The following is an 18,686-nucleotide window of genomic DNA, read 5'->3' on the forward strand; positions in this document are numbered from 1 at the left end:
AAGCACGACGCTGGAGCTGCGGGATTACCATGGGAACCGAACCGCCGCGCCTAGCCCAGGACAGTCACACTTAGAGACCTTGTAGGTGGAGGTTGTTGGGGCTTCCTCTCGGGAGGGCTGCGCCTCGATTGTGGAGTGTGGGTGTTCAGTGGCGGTTCAGTCAAGGGATGTTTCCCGCTGGGCCAAGGCCTGGGGATGACTGCAGGGTAGGAGGAGGGGACCAGGTTTCTGTAGGCTGGGGTTGGGGAGCAGAGGGAAGCGTTTGGAACAGCGGCGCCTGCAGTTCAGTTTTTGAAAGCTAGATTTTAATATGCTCGGCCAGGGGCGGTGGCTCACGCCTGTAATCCCAGCACTCTGGGAGGCCGAGGCGGGAGGATCACTTGCCATTAGGGGTTCGAGACCAGCCTGGCCAACATGGCGAAACCCCGTCTCTACTAAAAATATAAAAATTAGCCGGGCGTGGTGGTGGGCGCCTCGCCCAGCTACTCGGGAGGCTGAGGCAGGAGAATCTCTTGAACCCAGGAGGCAGAGGTTGCAGTGAGCCAAGATCACGCCACTGCACTCCAGCCTGGGCGACAGAGGGAGACTGTCTCAAAAAAAAAAAAAAAAAAAAGCATATTAGGCGCATGGTAGGTCATCATCAAATGTTAATTATGCCGAGATCGCGCCACTGCATTCCAGCCTGGGGGACAGAGGGAGACTCTGTCAAAAAAAAAAAAAAAAAAAAAAAAAAAAAAGCATATTAGGCACATATGAGGTCATCATCAAATGTTAATTATCTCCATGAGCCAATGTCAGCCTTCTAACAATAAGGGCAACTTCCTGGCTCCAAACTTTTTGGTCCTATTAAGGAGGTTTTACCTTGTACCTGCCCATAGGACTAAGCAGTGCCAGTGGACACCATTAGGTATCACAGCTAACCAAAGACATGACCAGGACAGATAAAGAAAAAAAGAAATGGAGAAAAAAGAAATAAAGTAGGTATATGTGGGCAGACTATTTTGAGTCATACATAGCAACTTCTCTTGGGTTCTGCCAGCTAGCCTTCATACAGTCCAAGAATGGCCTGTGTGGGTTAGAGGGACAAAGATGTAGGTGTTTGGTGCTTTTCATTAGTTCTTAACAAACTCAACTGCTGCTTTTCTGTAGGTTTTTGCTAGTTTATTTTCTCTCTTTTTTTTTTTTTTTTGAGACAGAGTCTCACTCTGTTACCTAAGCTGGAGTGCAGTGGCACGATCTCCACTCACTGCAACCTCTGCCTGCTGGATTCAAGCTATTCTCCTGCCTCAGCCTCCCAAGTAGCTGGGATTACAGGCATGCACCAGCGTGCCCAGCTGATTTTTGTATTTTTAGTAGAGACAGGGTTTCACCATGTTGGCCAGGCTGGTCTTGAACTCCTGACCTCAGGTGATCTGCCCGCCTTGGCCTATTTGATAGTTTCTGAGTGGTCTGCTCCATTCTGTCTTTTCTAGGTTGCTAGGATGAACAGGAGCCACAATTTTATTATGCTTGGTTATGTTATTAGCTTTGGCTATTAAGTAGTGTCGTGAATCCCTCCCTCTATTATTTGGGCTAAAGCCATGTCCTTCCAATGCCCTTTAGGGCTCTCTTTGATTCTTTTTCCAATGGCCATCCCTCCATTTTTCCAGCCACCCACTAGGTTTCTCATCATCCAGGAATATTGTGTATATTGCTTACAGAGTTTGATCCTCCCATCACATGTCCCCTTTGGTAGTGCCAGGAATTTTCCCACATTCCAGCAGCCAATCCCTCTTCTTCTTGTCAGGAGAAGATATTATTGGGGAGTATTGTGAAAGGGAAGGTTTTGGGACTCGGTTTGGGGCCATCCCTAGTCCTGCCCATACCTCAGCTGATACTCTGGGCAAGGTGTACACCTCTAGCCTGAACTGAGCTCTCGTCCCAACTCTCAGCATCATCATGATGTTAAGCTGCCTCTTTCTTCTGAAGGCACTTCTTGCTCTTGGGTCCCTGGAATCCTGGATAACTGCAGGAGAACATGGTGAGCTATCATTTGGGATCCCTGGCCAACAGTAACAGAAAGTGACTAGAGGACAGGAGAAGTCATCCCCTGCTTTCTCCCAGAGCAAGGTTGCTTATAAGTGGAGATGATCATCTCTATAGGATAGGACTGGATGAATAGATTCTCAGGATGGCCTGGGTCGTTCTTCCTGGCTTTCTTTACACTCTCTGGACAAGGAGATAGGACTTCCAGTTGGGCTTACTAGAGGTTCTAGCTTTTCCCTAGAACTCATTAAATGAGAATAGGATCATCCCAACCTTTCTCTCTCGTTACCTGAAGTATGGCTGCTCCTTTAGTAGTGGTGGATGTATGTTAGTATTTGTGTATTAGGAGGGGAAGGTGGTTGCAGAATTTTTTTTTTTTTTGAGATGGAGTCTCGCTCTGTCACCCAGGCTGGGGTGCAGTGGCGTGATCTCAGCTCACTGCAAGCTCCGCCTCCCAGGTTCACGCCATTCTCCCACCTCAGCCTCCGGAGTAGCTGAGACTACAGGTGCCCGCCGCCACGCCCGGCTAATGTTTTGTATTTTTAGTAAAGACTGGGTTTCACTGTGCTAGCCAGGATGATCTCGATCTCCTGACCTCGTGATCCACCCACCTCGGCCTCCCAAAGTGCTGGGATTACAGGCGAGAGCCATCGTGCCCAGTCAGAATTTTTTTTTGTTTTTAAGAGACAGGGTCTCATTCTGTCACCCAGGCTAGAGTGCAGTTGTGCAGAAATATTTTGGATAGAGATGCCTGGAGGGGCTGAAGGTCCATTCCCCATTTCTGAGGCCTGGCTAGTTACCCCAAACTCACATGGTATCTTTTGCAGCAAAAGAGGGAGAATGCTCTCCTGATAAGAACCCATGCAAAGAGCTGTGCCAGGGCGATGAATTGTGTCCGGCTGGGCAGAAGTGCTGCACCACAGGCTGTGGTCGGATCTGCCGAGACATTCCTAAGGGTATGTCAGCATGAGGGGCAAAATTTGGGCATACTTTCTGACATTGCCTCTGGGATAGATGGAAGTAGAGAGCTTCCCACCTTCTAGGTTGCCTCTTGAAGTCTCCCTTGCCTAGAGTACTTCTTCTTTACTCTTTTAGGGTCCCTCCTCCTTTAATTATTCAGTGTCCCCAGTTGTTTGCCTTCCATCAGGAAAGAACACACCATTGATTATCTGTGTCTTTTACTTTGGACTCAAAGTTCCTGTGAAGGCTGGAGGAAGAGTTGTAAAGGGAAGCCTGTGTAAGATAATGATTAAGAGAGTAGACCCTAGAGCCAAGCAGACCTTTTTAAGCCTTAAGCCTTAGCTCTTTATAAATCTTAAGCTTTTAGCCTCAGTTTCCTCATCTATAAAATGGGGATAATTGTGAGGATCAAATGAGATGTTCATGGCACAAGGTAAACATCAGTAAATGTTACAGTAAATATTTGCTATTACTATTGTTGTTATTATTGTCTCTTTGTCTTAGCACCAGGGTCGAGAAGCTTAAATGAATCTCAGGGCTTCCTTTTTCTGTTTTTCCCTTCTGCTGTGCCCATGGGTGTTACCAGGCACTATTTTCTCTCTCTCTCTCTTTTTTTTTTTTTTTTGAGACGGTGTATCGCTCTTGTTGCTCAGACTGGAGTGCAGTGGCGTGATCTTGGCTCACCGCAACCTCTGCCTCCCAGGTTCAAGTGATTCTCCTGCCTCAGCCTCCCAAGTAGCTGGGATTTACAGGCATGTGCCGCCACCCCCGACTAATTTTGTATTTTTAGTAGAGACGGGGTTTCTCCATGTTGGCCAGGCTGTTCTCGAACTCCCGACCTCAGGTGATCCACCCGCCTTGGCCTCCCGAAGTGCTGGGATTACAGGTGTGAGCCATGGCGCTCAGCCTATTTTCTCTTTTCTTTGGCTGTCTCCCTTTTTGCTATAGGGAGGAAAAGAGATTGCCCTAGTGTTATTCGGAAACAATTCTGTTTGAAAAGGTGCATCACTGATGAGACATGTCCAGGTGTAAAGAAATGCTGCACGCTTGGCTGCAACAAGAGCTGTGTAGTCCCAATCTCTAAACAGAAGCTGGGTAAGAAACGCTGTCCCCACACCTCATGGTCTGTTTGGTCTGCTTATTTCTCAGATATGCACACATCAGCTTGTTGGTTTTACTTTGCTGCTATATTCTGATAACTTAAAAAAAAAAGATATACAAAGGGTGCACAAACCATAATCATTTGTGGTATGTGGCCTGGGCAGGCAGAGGGAGGGTGCCAGAAGGGCAGCCTCGACTTACCCTCATTTGCAGACTGCTTTGAAAACGGTTGAGTAGCCTGGCGTGGTGGCTCATGCCTGGAATCCCAGCACTTTGGGAGGCCAAGGCGGGCGGATCACGAGGTTAGGAGATAGAGACCATCCTGGCTAACACGGCGAAACGGCGAAACTCCGTCTCCCTATACAAAAAGATTAGCTGGGTGTGGTGGCGGGTTCCTGTAGTCCCAGCTACTTGGGAGGCTGATGCAGGAGAATGGTGTGAACCCAGAAGGCGGAGCCTGCAGTGGGCCAAGATCGTGCCACTGCACTCCAGCCTGGGTGACAGAGCGAGACTCTGTCTCAAAAAAAAAAAAAAAGGAAAACCATTGGGTAGTTCCCAGTTCCCATAATCAGTTGCGATATTCTCTGTTAAAAATCTTATCCTGAGAATCTGCAGAGATAGAAAAAAAAAAAAAGAATCTTGATGCCTATGGAAGGCGGCACACACATTTCCCCACTCATTTGCTCCTGAGATTCTTTTTTTTTTTTTTTTTTTTTTTTTTTTGAGATGGAGTCTTGCTCTATCTCCCAGGCTAGAGTGCAGTGGTGTGATCTTGGCTCACTGCAACCTCTGCCTCCCAGGTTCAAGCGATTCTCCTGCCTCAGCCTCCCTAGTAGCTGGGACTACAGGCATGTGCGACCACACCTGGCTAATTTTTTGTATTTTTAGTAGAGACGGGTTTTCGTCATGTTAGCCAGGATGGTCTCGATCTTCTGACCTCGTGATCCACCCATCTCAGCCTCCCAAAGTGCTGGGATTACAGGCGTGAGCCACCACACCCGGCCTGCTCCTGAGATTCTTATGTTCCCTGTGTACACACACGGCGGGGCCGTCTCCTGTGGAAAACAGATTCTTTTTCATTCTGGTCGTGGTAGAGAGGTATTTGAAAGAGATTCATTCTCCCTTTTGCAGAGTCCCAGTGACCTAATTATCAATTTATACATTCATTTCTTCAACAAGTATTTATCGAATGTGTACTGTGCGACATCCAGTGACGGGCTCTCGGTATATTGTGGAAAATACGGTAGATCCCATGCCTGCCTTCATGGAGCTCATAGTCTCGTGGGAGAGAAAGAGGTTTAACAAACAAGCATGTAAATAAATATATAATTTCAAACTCTGATAAGGACAGGGAAAGAAAATTGAAGGGTGCTGAGAGACAGAGTAAAGTGGAGAACTCACTGTTATTTTTATTTTTATTTTTATTTTTTTGACAGAGTCTTGCTCTGTTGCCCAGGCTGGAGTGCAGTGGCACGATCTTGATTCACTGCAACCTCCACCTACCTTCTGGGCTCAAGCAATTCTCCTGCCTCAGCTTCCCAAGTATCTGGGATTATAGGCACATGCCACCCCACCCGGCTAATTTTTGTATTTTTAGGAGAGACGGGGTCTCACCATGTTGGCTGGGTTGGTCTCACACTCCTGGCCTCAAGTGATCCACCTGCCTCGGCCTCCCAAAGGCTGGCGTGAGCCACTGTGCCTGGCCGAGAACTCACATTGGATTGGGTGGTTGAGGATGGCATGTCTGGAGTGACATTTAAGCTGCAACTTGGAGGAGGAGTTGAAGTTAGCCAGGTGAAGGGTGCGATGGACATTCCAGGAAGAGAGAGAAGCACATGCAGAGGTCTTAAGATGACTAGGAGCTTGCCACATTTGAGAAATGGAAAGAAAGCTAGTATGGTTAGAGTAGAAATGGGAGGGAGAGAATGAAGGCAGATGAGGATGTAGACCGGTGAGACTAGGGAGGTAGCAGCGGGGATGGAGAAAGGTGACGTAATTGAGAAAATTTGGAGGTAGAAGTGACAGGGGTCTCTGCTCTATTCCTTCTCCATTCCCTTGAGAGGCCCCTAAAACATATTAGAAATTGATGGCATGTCTTCTGTGTCTAACCCCTTCATATTTTCCTCTTGTTTCACGATTTTCATGGCTACTTTTGCTTATTTGTGCTTCCTAATATATTTTATTATAATATTATCTATTTTTCTTCCATCATTCCCAAATACCAAGACTATGTTCACTGGAGTGATGTTAGATATATAAATTAAATTAGCTTAGGGAGAACTGCTGTTATTATAATGTTGAATCTTTTTTTTTCTTACCCTGTTTTATGGTTCTGAAATGTTCTTTTTTTTTTTTTTTTTTTTTTTTTGAGACAGGCTGTTGCCCAGTCTGGAGTTCAGTGGCGTGATCTTGGCTCACTGCAACCTCCGCTCCCACATTCAAGTGATTCTTGTGCGTCAGCCTCCTGAGTAGCTGGGATTACAGGCGTGTGCCACCATGCTCAGCTAATTTTTATATTTTTAGAAAAGATGGGGTTTTGCCATGTTGGCCAGGCTGATCTTGAACTCCTGACCTCAGGTGATCTGCCCACCTTGGCTCCCAAAATGCTGGGATTACAGGCATGAGCCTGGCCTATGTTGAATCCTATGTCTTCCCGGTTGATCAAGTGTATTTTGCATATTTCAGGGTGTTTTATAGTGTTAAAATATTTCTCCATAAATTTATGCCTAGGTATTTTATTTTCTTCTCTGCTGTTTTGAATGTCTCTCATTATGTTTTCTAAAGGAACTGGAACTATTCTCTCATCTGAGTGCATGTGGTGGCATGTTAGAGTGGAAAATCCTAGGTTTGGGTTGTCGGAGTCCTGGGTTCAAGCCTGAGGTTTGCCAGTTACTGGCCAGCAGGTCCCTGGGCAAGTATTTTTGAGCCTTAGTTCCTTTCTCTGTAAGGTGGGAAGAATAAACCTTGAAGGCTTGTTGTAATTATTCAAATTGTGTAAAGTGTTTTACCCTCAGTATATATTAACTTCCTCTTGCTTCCTAAGTGGGTTGGGTCAGAAGTACAATTTCTTTTTTTTTGAGACTGAGTTTCACTATTGTTGCCCAGGCTGGAGTGCAATGGTGCAATCTCGCTCACTGCAATCTCCACCTCCCAGGTTCAAGCGATTCTCCTGCCTTAGCCTCCCAAGTAGCTGGGATTATAGGCATATGCCACCATACTCAGCTAATTTTTTGTATTTAATAGAGACGGTGTTTCAGCATGTTGGTCAGGCTGGTCTCAAACTCCTGACTTCAGGTGATCCACTGGCCTCGGCCTCCCAAAGTGCTGGGATTACAGGTGTGAGCCACCGCGCCCGGCAGGAGTACAATTTCTCACCAGCCCCTTTATTCAAAACCAGGATGGTTTTCTTCTTCCCTGATCACTTCCTCTCAGACCCTGAAGCCCTGTAACATGTGACAACCTTTTTCCTTCCAGTCAAACCTCCCCAGGTAGGAGGCCCCTTGCTGGTACCCGTTGGGTCTGTCTGTGCCCGGCTTAGGCACCTATCTTGGGCAGCCTGCCCATTAAAGAGAATGGAAGGTTGTTCTCCTTGCCAGGACTCTTGAGGCCCAGCTCTGGAACCAGCCTGGGAATCTGTCTTAGGCAGGTCACTGACTGCTGGCATGTAGGGCTTGGTACAATCTTCCCAGTGTTTGAAGCTGAGGGCTGAATTGTACGGGCTAAGGGCGAGGCTGGCACCCAGGCACAGTACCTTTGTGAGCTGCTCTGGCCCCTGGCCAGCCCAGATAGGGCTTCCTTTTCCACTGGAGCTTGGCAGGCAGGCTAGAATAGTGATCTCCTGCAGATGTCCCAGAGCCGCTGGGCTGAGTGGGGTTCCTAGCCTGGTGGGAGGTGATACTGGCTACTGCATTGGCAGTTAACTACTTTTCTACAGCTCCAGCCCTAGGGGAGGGCTAGGCTACTCACCCAACAGGACTGGTTGCTATACCCAACTCTACAGGAAGCTCTCCTTCCAGGGCTATGAAAAATTTCGCTTTCCTTAAGCTCTGACATTGCCAGAGGTTTACCATAGCCAGTGCTGGTCTGTTTGGCAAAGTGGAGGGCCAGTCAGGTTGCCTGAGGGCAAGGGCAGACATTGGGTTCTGCTCTCATGACGCCGTTCTAGTCTGAACATGGGTCTGAATCCTGGCTCTTTTGCTTGCTTGCTGTGTGGCCTTGGGCAAGTCCCTTCATATCTCTGAATCTCACTTTTATTATCTGTAAAATGGGGATAAGGATATTTAGCTCCCAGAGTGATAATGCAGTTGAGAAGAAATGCATTTTATTTATTTATTTATTTATTTGCGACAAGGTCTCACTCTATTACCCAGGCTGGAGTGCAGTGGTGTGATCTCAGCCCACTGCAGCCTCAACCTCCTGGGCTCAGGTGATACTTCTGCCTTAGTCCTCTGAGAAACTGGGACTACAGGCACAAACCACTGTGTCCGGCTAGAAATGCATTTTAAAAAGTCTGCAGTAAACCTGCCAGATAATGCTCAAGAGCTCATATGGTCATGCCAAGTACCTCTGTGTTCTGGTCCACCCATTCTCCACCTCCCCACCTATCTGATGCCTGACTTATCCGTTTACTCACCCACTTATTCATGTATTCACTGTATATTGAGTGTGGCTACCCTACCTGGCATGTGGGTCTGCAGTGGTGAGGAAGGCTGCCGTGGTCCTTGCCACCCTGGGGCTTGCTCATAGTGTGACAGACAGGAAATAATCAAGAAAATAAATACATAATAACCGCAAGATGATGATGAGTCATGAGTGCTTTGAAGGTAATGGAAGAAGAGAGAAGGAGGCTGCTTTCATTTGAGGTTGGAGAGGTAGGCAGGGCCCAGACTTTGGGGGGTTTTCAGGGCTTCTCTCTTAGGTTTTATTCTAAGTGCAATAGAAAGCCTTTGAGGGGGTTTAAAAGCAGGAGAGGCCTTGTCCAGTTTTCATTTTAAAAAGACCACTCTGTCGGTATATGAAGAATGGATGGGGGCAAGTGCAGAAGATGGAAGACCAGTTAGGAGGCTAGTGTGGCAGGCAGAGAGAGATGATTGGGGCTTAGACTGGGGCGGAGATATTGCAGACATAGAAAAATGGAAGGCGGCCGAGTGCAGTGGCTCACGCCTGTAATCCCAACACTTTGGGAGGCCAAGGCGAGCAGATCACAAGTTCAGGAGTTTGAGACCAGCCTGGCCAACATGGTGAAACCCAATTTCTACTAAAAATACAAAAATTAGCCAGGCATGATGGTGGGCATCTGTAATCCCAGCTACTTGGGAGGCTGAGGCAGGAGAATCGCTTGAACCTAGGAGGTGGACGTTGCAGTGAGCTGAGATCGCGCCACTGCACTCCAGCCTGGGCAACAAGAGCAAAACTCCATCTCAAAGAAAAAAAAAAATCCAAAACAAAAAAACTCCCAAAAAACCAACAACAAAAAAGAAAAATGGAAGGCTTACATGTTTGTGAAGGTAGAATTGATGGGACTGGGTGAAGGAATTGAGGGAGATGGGGTATCAAGAAGGGTGGTAGATATTCAGCTTGAGCAGTTGGGTGATGGCGGTGCTCTTTACTGAGACGGGACAACCTGGGGGAAGAGGTTTTGGAGTGAAGATTCTGATTCTGGCCTGAGAGTTGTCTTCTTGGGCCCCCTCATGGCTCACCTCCCCACTGTATGAAACCTGACCACTCCAGATCCCCTGTGACCCTCTGTTTTGCTTATTATCACATATGTATTATCTTTTACGTGGGTTGATGGCATGGCCTCCCTGTGTTTCTGGCTGACCCTTTTCTAAAACCTCACTTCAGGTTGTACAGAAAAGAGTTAACATAACAAGCCCGAGACTGCTCTTCTTAAAAAGGCTTGCTGGCAAGGCTGGGCCTTGGCTGGCTTCTGGGAACTTGGATTTTGTGGGTATTTGTACTACTGTAACTGATGAGAGTGGTTCACTGTGCCTAAACTGTTTGTGTAAACATTGTGGTTTAGGCTGAACATCTGCTTTCCTTCTGAGAGTCTGGAATCTTGGTACGTGCTAGGCAGAGGGTGCCTAAGTGACCAGCCCCCAGTAGAGAACTTTCACAGTGAGTGTCTAATGAGTTTCCCTGGTAGAAAACACTTCACACATGTCACAATTCCATGCTGGAAGAATTAAGTGCATCCTGTGACTCTACTGGGAGGACTCTTGAAAATTGGCACCTGATTTCCTCTGGACTTTTCCCTTTGATGATTTTTCTTTGTATCCTTTTGCTGTAATAAATCATAGCCATGGGTATGACTATACACTGAGTCCTGCTAATGAATCACTGAACCTGGAAGTAAGTGGTCTTGAGGACTGCCTACACACTGGTAGATAAGTTTTCCTAACCCCTAAAACTATCTACCACTTTTCTCTTTTGGCGGAACTGAGCGGAGTGAGTCCCAATGCTTCTTGGTTTTTGCGTGATCCTTGCTGCAGTGTAGGGGATCATTATGATGTGTGTGTGTGTGTGTGTGTGTGTGTGTGTATGTGTGTGTTTGAGACAGAGTCTCACTCTGTCACCCAGGATGGAGTGCAGTGGTGCGATCTTGGCTCAGTGCAACCTCTGCCTCCTGGGCTCAAGCAATTTTCCTGCCTCAGCCACCCCAGTAGCTGGGATTACAGGCACCCACCACCATAGCGGGCTATTTTTTTTTTTTTGATTTTTTTTTTTTTTTTTTTGAGACGGAGTTTCGCTCGGTCGCCCAGGCTGGAGTGCAGTGGCGCAATCTCGGCTCACTGCAAGCTCCGCCTCCCGGGTTCACGCCGTTCTCCTGCCTCAGCCTCCCGAGTAGCTGGGATTACAGGCGCCCACCACCGTGCCCGGCTAATTTTTTGTATTTTTAGTAGAGACGGGGTTTCACCGTGTTGGCCAGATTGATTTTGAACTCCTGACCTCAAGTGCTTCATCCACCTCGGCCTCCCAAAGTGCTGGGATTACAGGCATGAGCCACTGAGCCGGGCCCATGATGTGGTTTAAAGGGCATGAGACCTTATGCCAGAGCTGGGGATTTGTGACTCAGTTCTGCTACCATTGACCTCAGGCCAATCCCTCTCTCTCTGGTTGTCTGTCTCTCTATTTACAAGAGAAGGGGAGTAAGTTTGTTAGCTCAGAGGGCCCTTCTTGGGTTAAGAAGTGCTGAAATTTTACTTTTCCAACAGCAACTGGCATTTTTCTCTCAGACATAGTGGCAGGTTGGAGCTGAAGCAGCAGGACAGACTGTGAGTGAGTATTTCCTGGGCTTCAGCTTCATTCCTCTTTTGGTGATAGCTTAGAGTCTTGGGATGGGTGCAGATAGAGGGTGGGGAACTGTCATCCCCATTCTGGCTACCATTCGTATTTCTCTTCCTGATTCCTGGTAAGCTAATTGCGAGGTGATTGGGGAGCATGTCTTATGAGGAACTGAGCTTACCTAGCATGGCAAAGCCAGGACAGTGAAAGACAGAGGATCCTGCCTGAAAGAATGGCATCCGCCAGGTTTTTGTAAGGTCTCTGGGGATAGGAAAAGGACCAACCAGATTTCAGGTGAGTATAAAGAGATACAAAGGGCCAGGCGTGGTAACTCAGGCCTGTGACCTCAGCACTTTGGGAGGCTGAGGTGGGAGGATTGCTTGAGGCTAGAAGGTCAAAACAAGCCTAGTCAACATAGTGAGACCCTGTCTGTACAAAAAATAAAAATAATTAGCCTGGCCTGATAGCATGTGCCTATAGTTCAGCTACTTAGGAGGCTGAGGTGGGAGGATTGCTTGAGCCCAGGAGTTTGAGAGTTTGAGGCTGCAGTAAGCCACGATTGCATCACTGCACCCCAGCCTGGGTGACAAAGTGAGACTCCGTCTCAAAAAAAAAAAAAAAAAAAAAAGAGGTATAAAGGCTGTCTAGCTTAAGTAGGATAGCATAATCTGGCTTGGAGGTAGTGAGGCCCCATTAATTCCACGTGTTAGAGCTGAGAGAAAGGGATCATGTGGCAGGGATTCATATATAAGGCAGGGTGTCAGACTGGGTGACATTGCTGGGCACTGGTCAAAAGTGAGGTGCTGTGACTCTCTGGGCCTCCAGGAAGCCTGGCCTGGAAAAGGGTAGAGGTAAGCACTCCATGCCTGGTCTTGAGGACAAGGGCAGAGAGTAGCAGAGAGCTCCCGGCATTGGTCATCTCAGGGTCAAGCTTAGCAAAGTGGTGAAATCTGGGACGTATGGCAGTCCCAGTTTCTAGGGCACATGGCATAATTTTATGAGAAGTTTATGTCACTGGGTTTTTCCACCAGGGAGATTTTTACTCCCAGGCTTCTCAATTGTGAGATAGAAGGCTTTTGTTCCTTGGTAAATGGATTTCAATGTTTGTCAAGCAGGTGGGGAGGTGCAGGGAGATGCATTTGGTGGTTACAGTGACCACATTTTCTGAGTCAAAAATCAGGACACATAGTTTTGATGTGATCTCCCAATAGCACAGGATATTTGAAATAGGGGCTGTTCAGGAAAATCCCAGGATACAGGGTTACTAAGCCTGGGTTGTTTAGCTGCATGTATTCTCCTTGGATTCCAATACTTGCTTTTTCCATCATGGCAGACTTCCCGGAGCCAGCTGTATGCAATCATACTTACCTGTTCCTATTCAGAGGCACTGGGCCAATCTTGCTTTGGTTTTCTGCGAAATCTTTAATTGCCTGTCACCTTTCTCTTTATTTTAAGAAACTTGAAATAAACACTAAGACGAATGAGTCACAGTGAATTGGTTTGGTTTGGATGTGGCCTTCTTTGGGTGTGCCTGCGCCTGGGGCCCTGGCCAGTTGCCTGCATGTTTTAAGGATAGTGTAGTAGAAAAAGTACTTTACCGCAAATCAAGAGGCTGAGTGTTGTCCTGCCTTGCTGCTGACTCACTCTGTAGTTCTGGGCAAGATCCTTCTCTGAGTTTATTTTCATAGGGAATGTGTTTGGCTGCACACAACAGAAAATTAATCATATAGGGGTTTGTTTTTCTCATATAACAAGAAGTCCTGAGGCTGGGATGGTGGCTCCATGATTCTAACAAGGATGAAACTATTTCCCTCTTTCTCCTTTGCAATTCCTTTTTTTTACATTTAAATTTTATTATTATTTTAAAAGACGATGGTTAGATGCCACAAAGTAGGTGGCAATGCTTGAACCATATGCGTGTTGTCAGGCCAAAGGGCCTCTTCCATCCTTGTCGAGGGGAGTGCTAACCTTCTCTCCTTTCATACAACACCGTTTCGCAATTCTTGACCATTTCGTTATGCTCAGTTGCCTCCTCATTGAAAGAAGGCTACTCTGCCTCTCCGTGTAATGTCTGTCTTTGGACTGGAAGAAGAAAGAAGTGAGGGAGCAGTTTGAAAGGGGCATTCCCTGTGTCAGGAATACAAAAGTTTCCCAGTTTATGTCCTAGTTTGTGGTCACCCCTAGTTGCAAGAGAATATGGGGAAACAAATCATTTTAGCTGGACCTCTTGCCTCTCAGAATAAACTTGGTATCCAGTATCTACTGCTGCATAAAAAACCATCTCCAAATTTCATGACTTAAAGCAACATAGTTACTCTTTCTCACAGTTGTGTAGGTTGCCTGAGCTTGGCTGGGAAGTTCATATACCACATGATGTAGCTGTGGTCATTCATTTAGCTGCATTCAGCTGGGAGCTCAGCAGGGAGCTCAACTGGAGCCACAACGTCCAGGATGACCTCTCTTCTAGGTTCTGTCTCCATGGGGCATCTCATCATCCTATAGCATAGTTCAAGCTGCTTTATAGCATGGCGGCTGGTTTCCAAGAGGAAGTATTCTGAGTGGACAAGCCCCAGTATGCAAGTGCTTATCAAGCCTCTGCTTACATTACATTTGCTAATGTCCCATTGGTCAAAGCAAGTCAGATGGTCAAACCCAGAGTAGGCACGGAAGGGGACTACACAAGGGCCTGAATCCCAGGAGATAAAGTTCACTGGAGGCCACCATTGTAAATGTCTGCCACAGGGAGAATTCAGGGAGAGTGTTGGCCACAGTGAGTTAGACCCGAACAGTGTTTTTCAAACTGTGAGTCCTGAAAGCAATTTAGTAATTAGGAGAAAGAAGAACTAGAATATAAAATATCAGGGTGGGCTGGGTGGGGTGGCTCACGCCTGTAATCCTGGCACTTTGGGAGGCTCAGGCGGGAGGATCACTTGAGCCAGGAGTTTGATATCAGCCCAGGGAACATAGTGAGACTCTGTCTCTACGAAATAAATAAACAAAATTACCCAGGCCTGGTGGCTTGTGCCTGTAGTCCTAGGTACTCAGGAGGCTGTGGTGGGAGGATCCCTTGAGCGCAGTAGTTTCAGGCTACAATGAGCTATGATTGTGCCACTGTACATTAGCCTGTGTGATACAGTGAGACCCTGTCTCTACAAAATAAATAAATAAATAAATAAGCCAGGCATGGTGGCATGTGCCTGTAGTTCTAGCCACTCAAGAGGCTGAGGTGGGAGGATCCCTTGAATGCCGGAGTTTGAGGCTGCAATGAGCTATGATTATGCCACTGCACTTTGGCCTGGGCAACATAGTGAGACCCTGTCTTAAAAAAATCAGATGTATTGCAGATACATGATACACATAAATATGTACACTATATATGTATATAATATATGTATATAAATATATAACTCTATATAAACATACACATGGGACACAATGAAAAATGTGTTTCATACTGTGGGCCTGAGCATCTCTGGGCTCCAATGCTTTGATTCTGTAGCAGAGTTTGGTGGTGAATGTCCTGCTGACCCCCTTCCGTGTGAGGAGCTGTGTGATGGGGATGCATCCTGTCCCCAGGGGCATAAATGCTGCAGCACCGGCTGTGGCCGCACCTGCCTCGGAGACATTGAGGGAGGTATGTTGGCTCTTTTGGGGAGAAATCCTTGAGTGTTTCCTGAGAAGAGTGCTTCTCTTTCCCTTCCTGGGAGGAGCTAGGATTCTCATCCTTCCTGTTCCTCTAGTTCGCCAACCCAAAGCAACCCCTTTTTCTAGGGCCGAGGGGCCGTGTCAACATTAAAAGAACTGGGGGAAGGCACTGTGGGGCAGTAGGAACTACTTGGGCTGGAAGACAGACAGTGTGGCTTTTGGTCTTGATTCTGCTGAGGTTTTGCTCTGTGACCTTGGGTAAGCAAACCCTTCTTTTTCAGCCCAAGTTTCTTTATCTGTAAAATGAAGGAGTTGCCCAAGATCCTGATTTTCAGATCTAATTTTTAACAAAAGCTTCTCCCCTGCCCCAAATGAAATCTTAGTTGGAAACATATATATATGTTTACACACACATGTATATGTGTATATATATATATGTACACACACACACATATATATACACACATACATATATATATATATATATATATATATTTTTTTTTTTTTTTTTTTTTTTTTTGAGACAGAGTCTTGGTCTGTAGCCCAGGCTGGAGTGTAGTGGCGTGATCTTGGCTCACTGAAACCTCTGCCTCTGGGGTCCCGGTTCAAGCAATTCTTCTGCCTCAGCCTCCTGGGTAGCTGGCATTACAGGCACACGCCACCATGCCTAGCTAATTTTTGTATTTTTAGTAGAGATGGGGTTTCATCATGTTGACCAGGCTGGTCTTGAACTTCTGACCTTGTGATCCACCTGTCTCGGCCTCCCAAAGTGCTGGAATTACAGGCATGAGCCACCACGCCCAGCCGGAAACATATATATATATACAGATAAAAGCATTCCTGTTCCAATGCCTTTTTTTCTTTCTTTCTTTTTTTTTTTTGAGACAGAGTCTCGCTGTGTCACCCAGGCTGGAGTGCAGTGGTGCGATTTCGGCTCACTGCAAGCTCTGCCTCCCAGGTTCATGCCATTCTCCTGCCTCAGCCTTCTGAGTAGCTGGGACTACAGCCACCTCGCCTGGCTAATTTTTTGTATTTTTAGTAGAGACGGGGTTTCACCGTAGTCTCGACCTCCTGACCTCATGATCCACCCACCTCGGCCTCCCAAAGTGCTGGGATTACAGGTGTGAGCCACCGCGCCCGGCCTCCAATGCCTTTTTTTCTTCAACATTTTTAAAAAACAAATATTTTTGAGTGCCAGGCACTCCATTAAAGAATCATTGACTCTGGTGCTATCTTAGTCCCTTTAGATTCCCAGGCAATGCTCAAGGCTGAGGACAGAAGGCTGAGGACAGACTCTTGTCCTTGTGTAGCTTATAGCCCAGCAGGGAAGATAGACATATTCCTTTTAAATAAGGGATTATCATAAAGTTTGATGAGAGGAAGCATACAGGGTGCTACAGGAGCACAAAGCAGGGACATCAAACCTTGTCTAGCGTGGCAGAGGAGGCCACTGTGAGGAAGTGACACTATGAATCCAGAGCATAGGGGGAGAAGGGGGTGGTCTGGGAGGCTTGCCCCTGCCACACTTCACCCACTCCCACCCCAAACCTGCAGAGGTTCCAATCTCTGAGTTGCCTTTTGGGAACTCCCTTTGGGGCACCATTTGAAAACTCTGGGCTCAGAGGTCTCTTGGGTTCTTAAAGATTCTCAGATCCTCCAGCTCCATGGTTTCCCAGCCAGTTTAATTGGGTCTAGTGAGGGTCAGGGGTTGATTGACCTAGAGCCTCTGTGTGTAAGTTCAAGATGGGAACATGGAGATGGCAGAGCTGATGCCCTATCCCTTTTCCTGTGCCTGTTGTTCCCACAGGGTGGGGCGGTGATTGTCCAAAAGTTCTGGTGGGCCTGTGCATTGTTGGCTGTGTGATGGATGAGAATTGTCAAGCTGGAGAAAAATGTTGCAAGTCAGGCTGTGGCCGCTTCTGTGTCCCGCCAGTCCTGCCCCCAAAACTGACCATGAACCCCAACTGGACTGTGAGGTCTGATTCCGAATTAGGTGAGTACAGTCCATTGTCATCAACAGTAACAGACAACTGCTATGTGCAAAGCACTGGCTTAGGTGCTGGGAAGGGGACTTCAGAAGGTCAGGAAAAGTCTAGTTGGAGAGAAAGAACCTATGTCCCAGATGAAAACCCTCATACAAACAGTACAGGCTTACACCTGTTCCCAGGTGTGGCGAACCTGTGTCCCAGATGAGAACCCTCATATAAACAGTACAGGCTTACACCTGTTCCCAGGTGTGGCTCCCTGGGAAGGTCTCTGTGGGAGAGGTGGGATTTGATCGAGGCCCTTAAGGCTAGGCAGATGCGACAAAGGGAGGATAGCACAGGGACATGCCAGACAGGCAATCTGGTGATTGCTGGCAAAGGAACACAGGGTGGGAATGTGTGGGATATGTTTGGGAGGTGAGAAGTAGGGGCAGGGTGGGTAAAGGAACAGATGTATCTCCAGTTTTTTGTTATTTTTTTTTTTTTGAGATGGAGTTTCACTCTTGTCACCCAGGCTGGAGTGCAATGGCACAGTCTCGACTCACTGCAACCTTTGTCTCCTGGGTTCAAGCAATTCTCCTGCCTCAGCCTCCCAAGGCTGGGATTACAGGCGCCTGCCATCATACCTAGCTGATTTTTGTATTTTTAGTAGAGACAGTGTTTCACCATGTTGGCCAGGCTGATCTTGAACTCCTGATCTCAGGTGATCCGCCCGCCTCGGCCTCCCAAAGTGCTGGGATTACAGGCATGAGCCACTGTGCCCGACCATATCTCCAGTTTTTTTATAACAGGAGATATAAAGTTGACATCTGAATAATAAGAGCCTTCAGTGCCAGTTTGGATTGGATTGCTGGGAAGCAAGGAGCCATTTAAGACTTTTGAGAGCAATATAGGCCAAGCTTTCCTAGGGTGGAGGGAAAACATTTCAGGTAGCTGAAGCCAGGAGGGCATAGCTGTGACTTGATGTTTCTTCTACTTGCAGAGATCCCGGTGCCCTAGCTGTGCTGATTTGTCTGGAGCTTCTTTGGTAACTCTGGAAGCTTTTCCTGGCAGTCAAGAGAGGGTGACATCCTGGGGCTTGTGATGTTTCCAGGGGCACTCATGGCCCTCTCTGCTCTGCTTCTCCTCCTGCTGCTGACCAGAGCATGGGAAATAGCCCTGGATTGGGCAGTGGGTGTGTGGTGCTTCTCTTTCCCAATAAAGGCTGGTGCTGACCTCTTGTTTGTGCTATTTGAGGGCTCAGATGATATGGGAGAGCTAGAGGGTATGCCTAGCTCTGGGCATGTGGGATTGTACGATTTACATATTTAGGACAGATGGGTAATCCATTCTTTGTGAGGACACTGAAAATGGCTTTTGGTTGGGTGTGGCTAGGGAAGAGATGGGTGGAAACTAAACTGAGAGTGACTTGCCATAGATGTCTTTCTTAAGCCCTGGTGGGGGTGGAGGACAGTCTCTTTTAGACCTGCTGACCTTCTTTCTTTTATTGGAGAATGTGGGTTGAGGGTGAAACAGGGGTGAGTGGCTAGTTTTTTTTTGAGATGTAGTCTCGCTCTGTTGCCCAGGCTGGAGTGCAGTGGCGCAATCTCGGCTCACTGCAACCTCTGCCTCTCGGGTTCAAGCGATTCTCCTGCCTCAGTCTCCCGAGTAGCTGGGACTACAGGCGCGCTACCATGCCTGACTAAT

General features: G+C 47.3%; 1 protein-coding gene and 1 non-coding gene across 2 annotated transcripts; one reads left to right on the forward strand and one right to left on the reverse strand.

Annotated features, from left to right (window-relative positions):
- Positions 1–11: 11 nt before the first annotated feature.
- Positions 12–18,214, forward strand: WFDC3 (WAP four-disulfide core domain 3). The gene is made up of 7 exons (XM_003253654.3): positions 12–81; positions 1,932–2,020; positions 2,853–2,981; positions 3,934–4,080; positions 14,870–15,004; positions 16,823–17,008; positions 17,983–18,214. The coding sequence occupies exons 2-7, from the start codon at positions 1,939–1,941 to the stop codon at positions 17,997–17,999; spliced, it is 696 nt and encodes a 231-aa protein (XP_003253702.2). The 5' UTR covers positions 12–81; positions 1,932–1,938; the 3' UTR covers positions 18,000–18,214.
- Positions 13,235–13,360, reverse strand: LOC115838144. Its single transcript, XR_004033187.1, has one exon. It is a non-coding gene; the product is annotated as a U6atac minor spliceosomal RNA (small nuclear RNA).
- Positions 18,215–18,686: the final 472 nt, after the last annotated feature.

This window comes from Nomascus leucogenys, chromosome 13, assembly GCF_006542625.1.
Source record: "Nomascus leucogenys isolate Asia chromosome 13, Asia_NLE_v1, whole genome shotgun sequence".
Classification (NCBI taxonomy): domain Eukaryota; kingdom Metazoa; phylum Chordata; class Mammalia; order Primates; family Hylobatidae; genus Nomascus; species Nomascus leucogenys.

Bases quoted from the DNA above. Each gene is read 5' to 3' on its own strand.
- WFDC3 (XM_003253654.3), top strand. From the start codon at position 1,939: ATGATGTTAAGCTGCCTCTTTCTTCTGAAGGCACTTCTTGCTCTTGGG. The intron at 2,982-3,933 runs GTATGTCAGCAT...TTTTTGCTATAG, and splicing joins CTGCCGAGACATTCCTAAGG to GGAGGAAAAGAGATTGCCCT. The intron at 15,005-16,822 runs GTATGTTGGCTC...TTGTTCCCACAG, and splicing joins CCTCGGAGACATTGAGGGAG to GGTGGGGCGGTGATTGTCCA.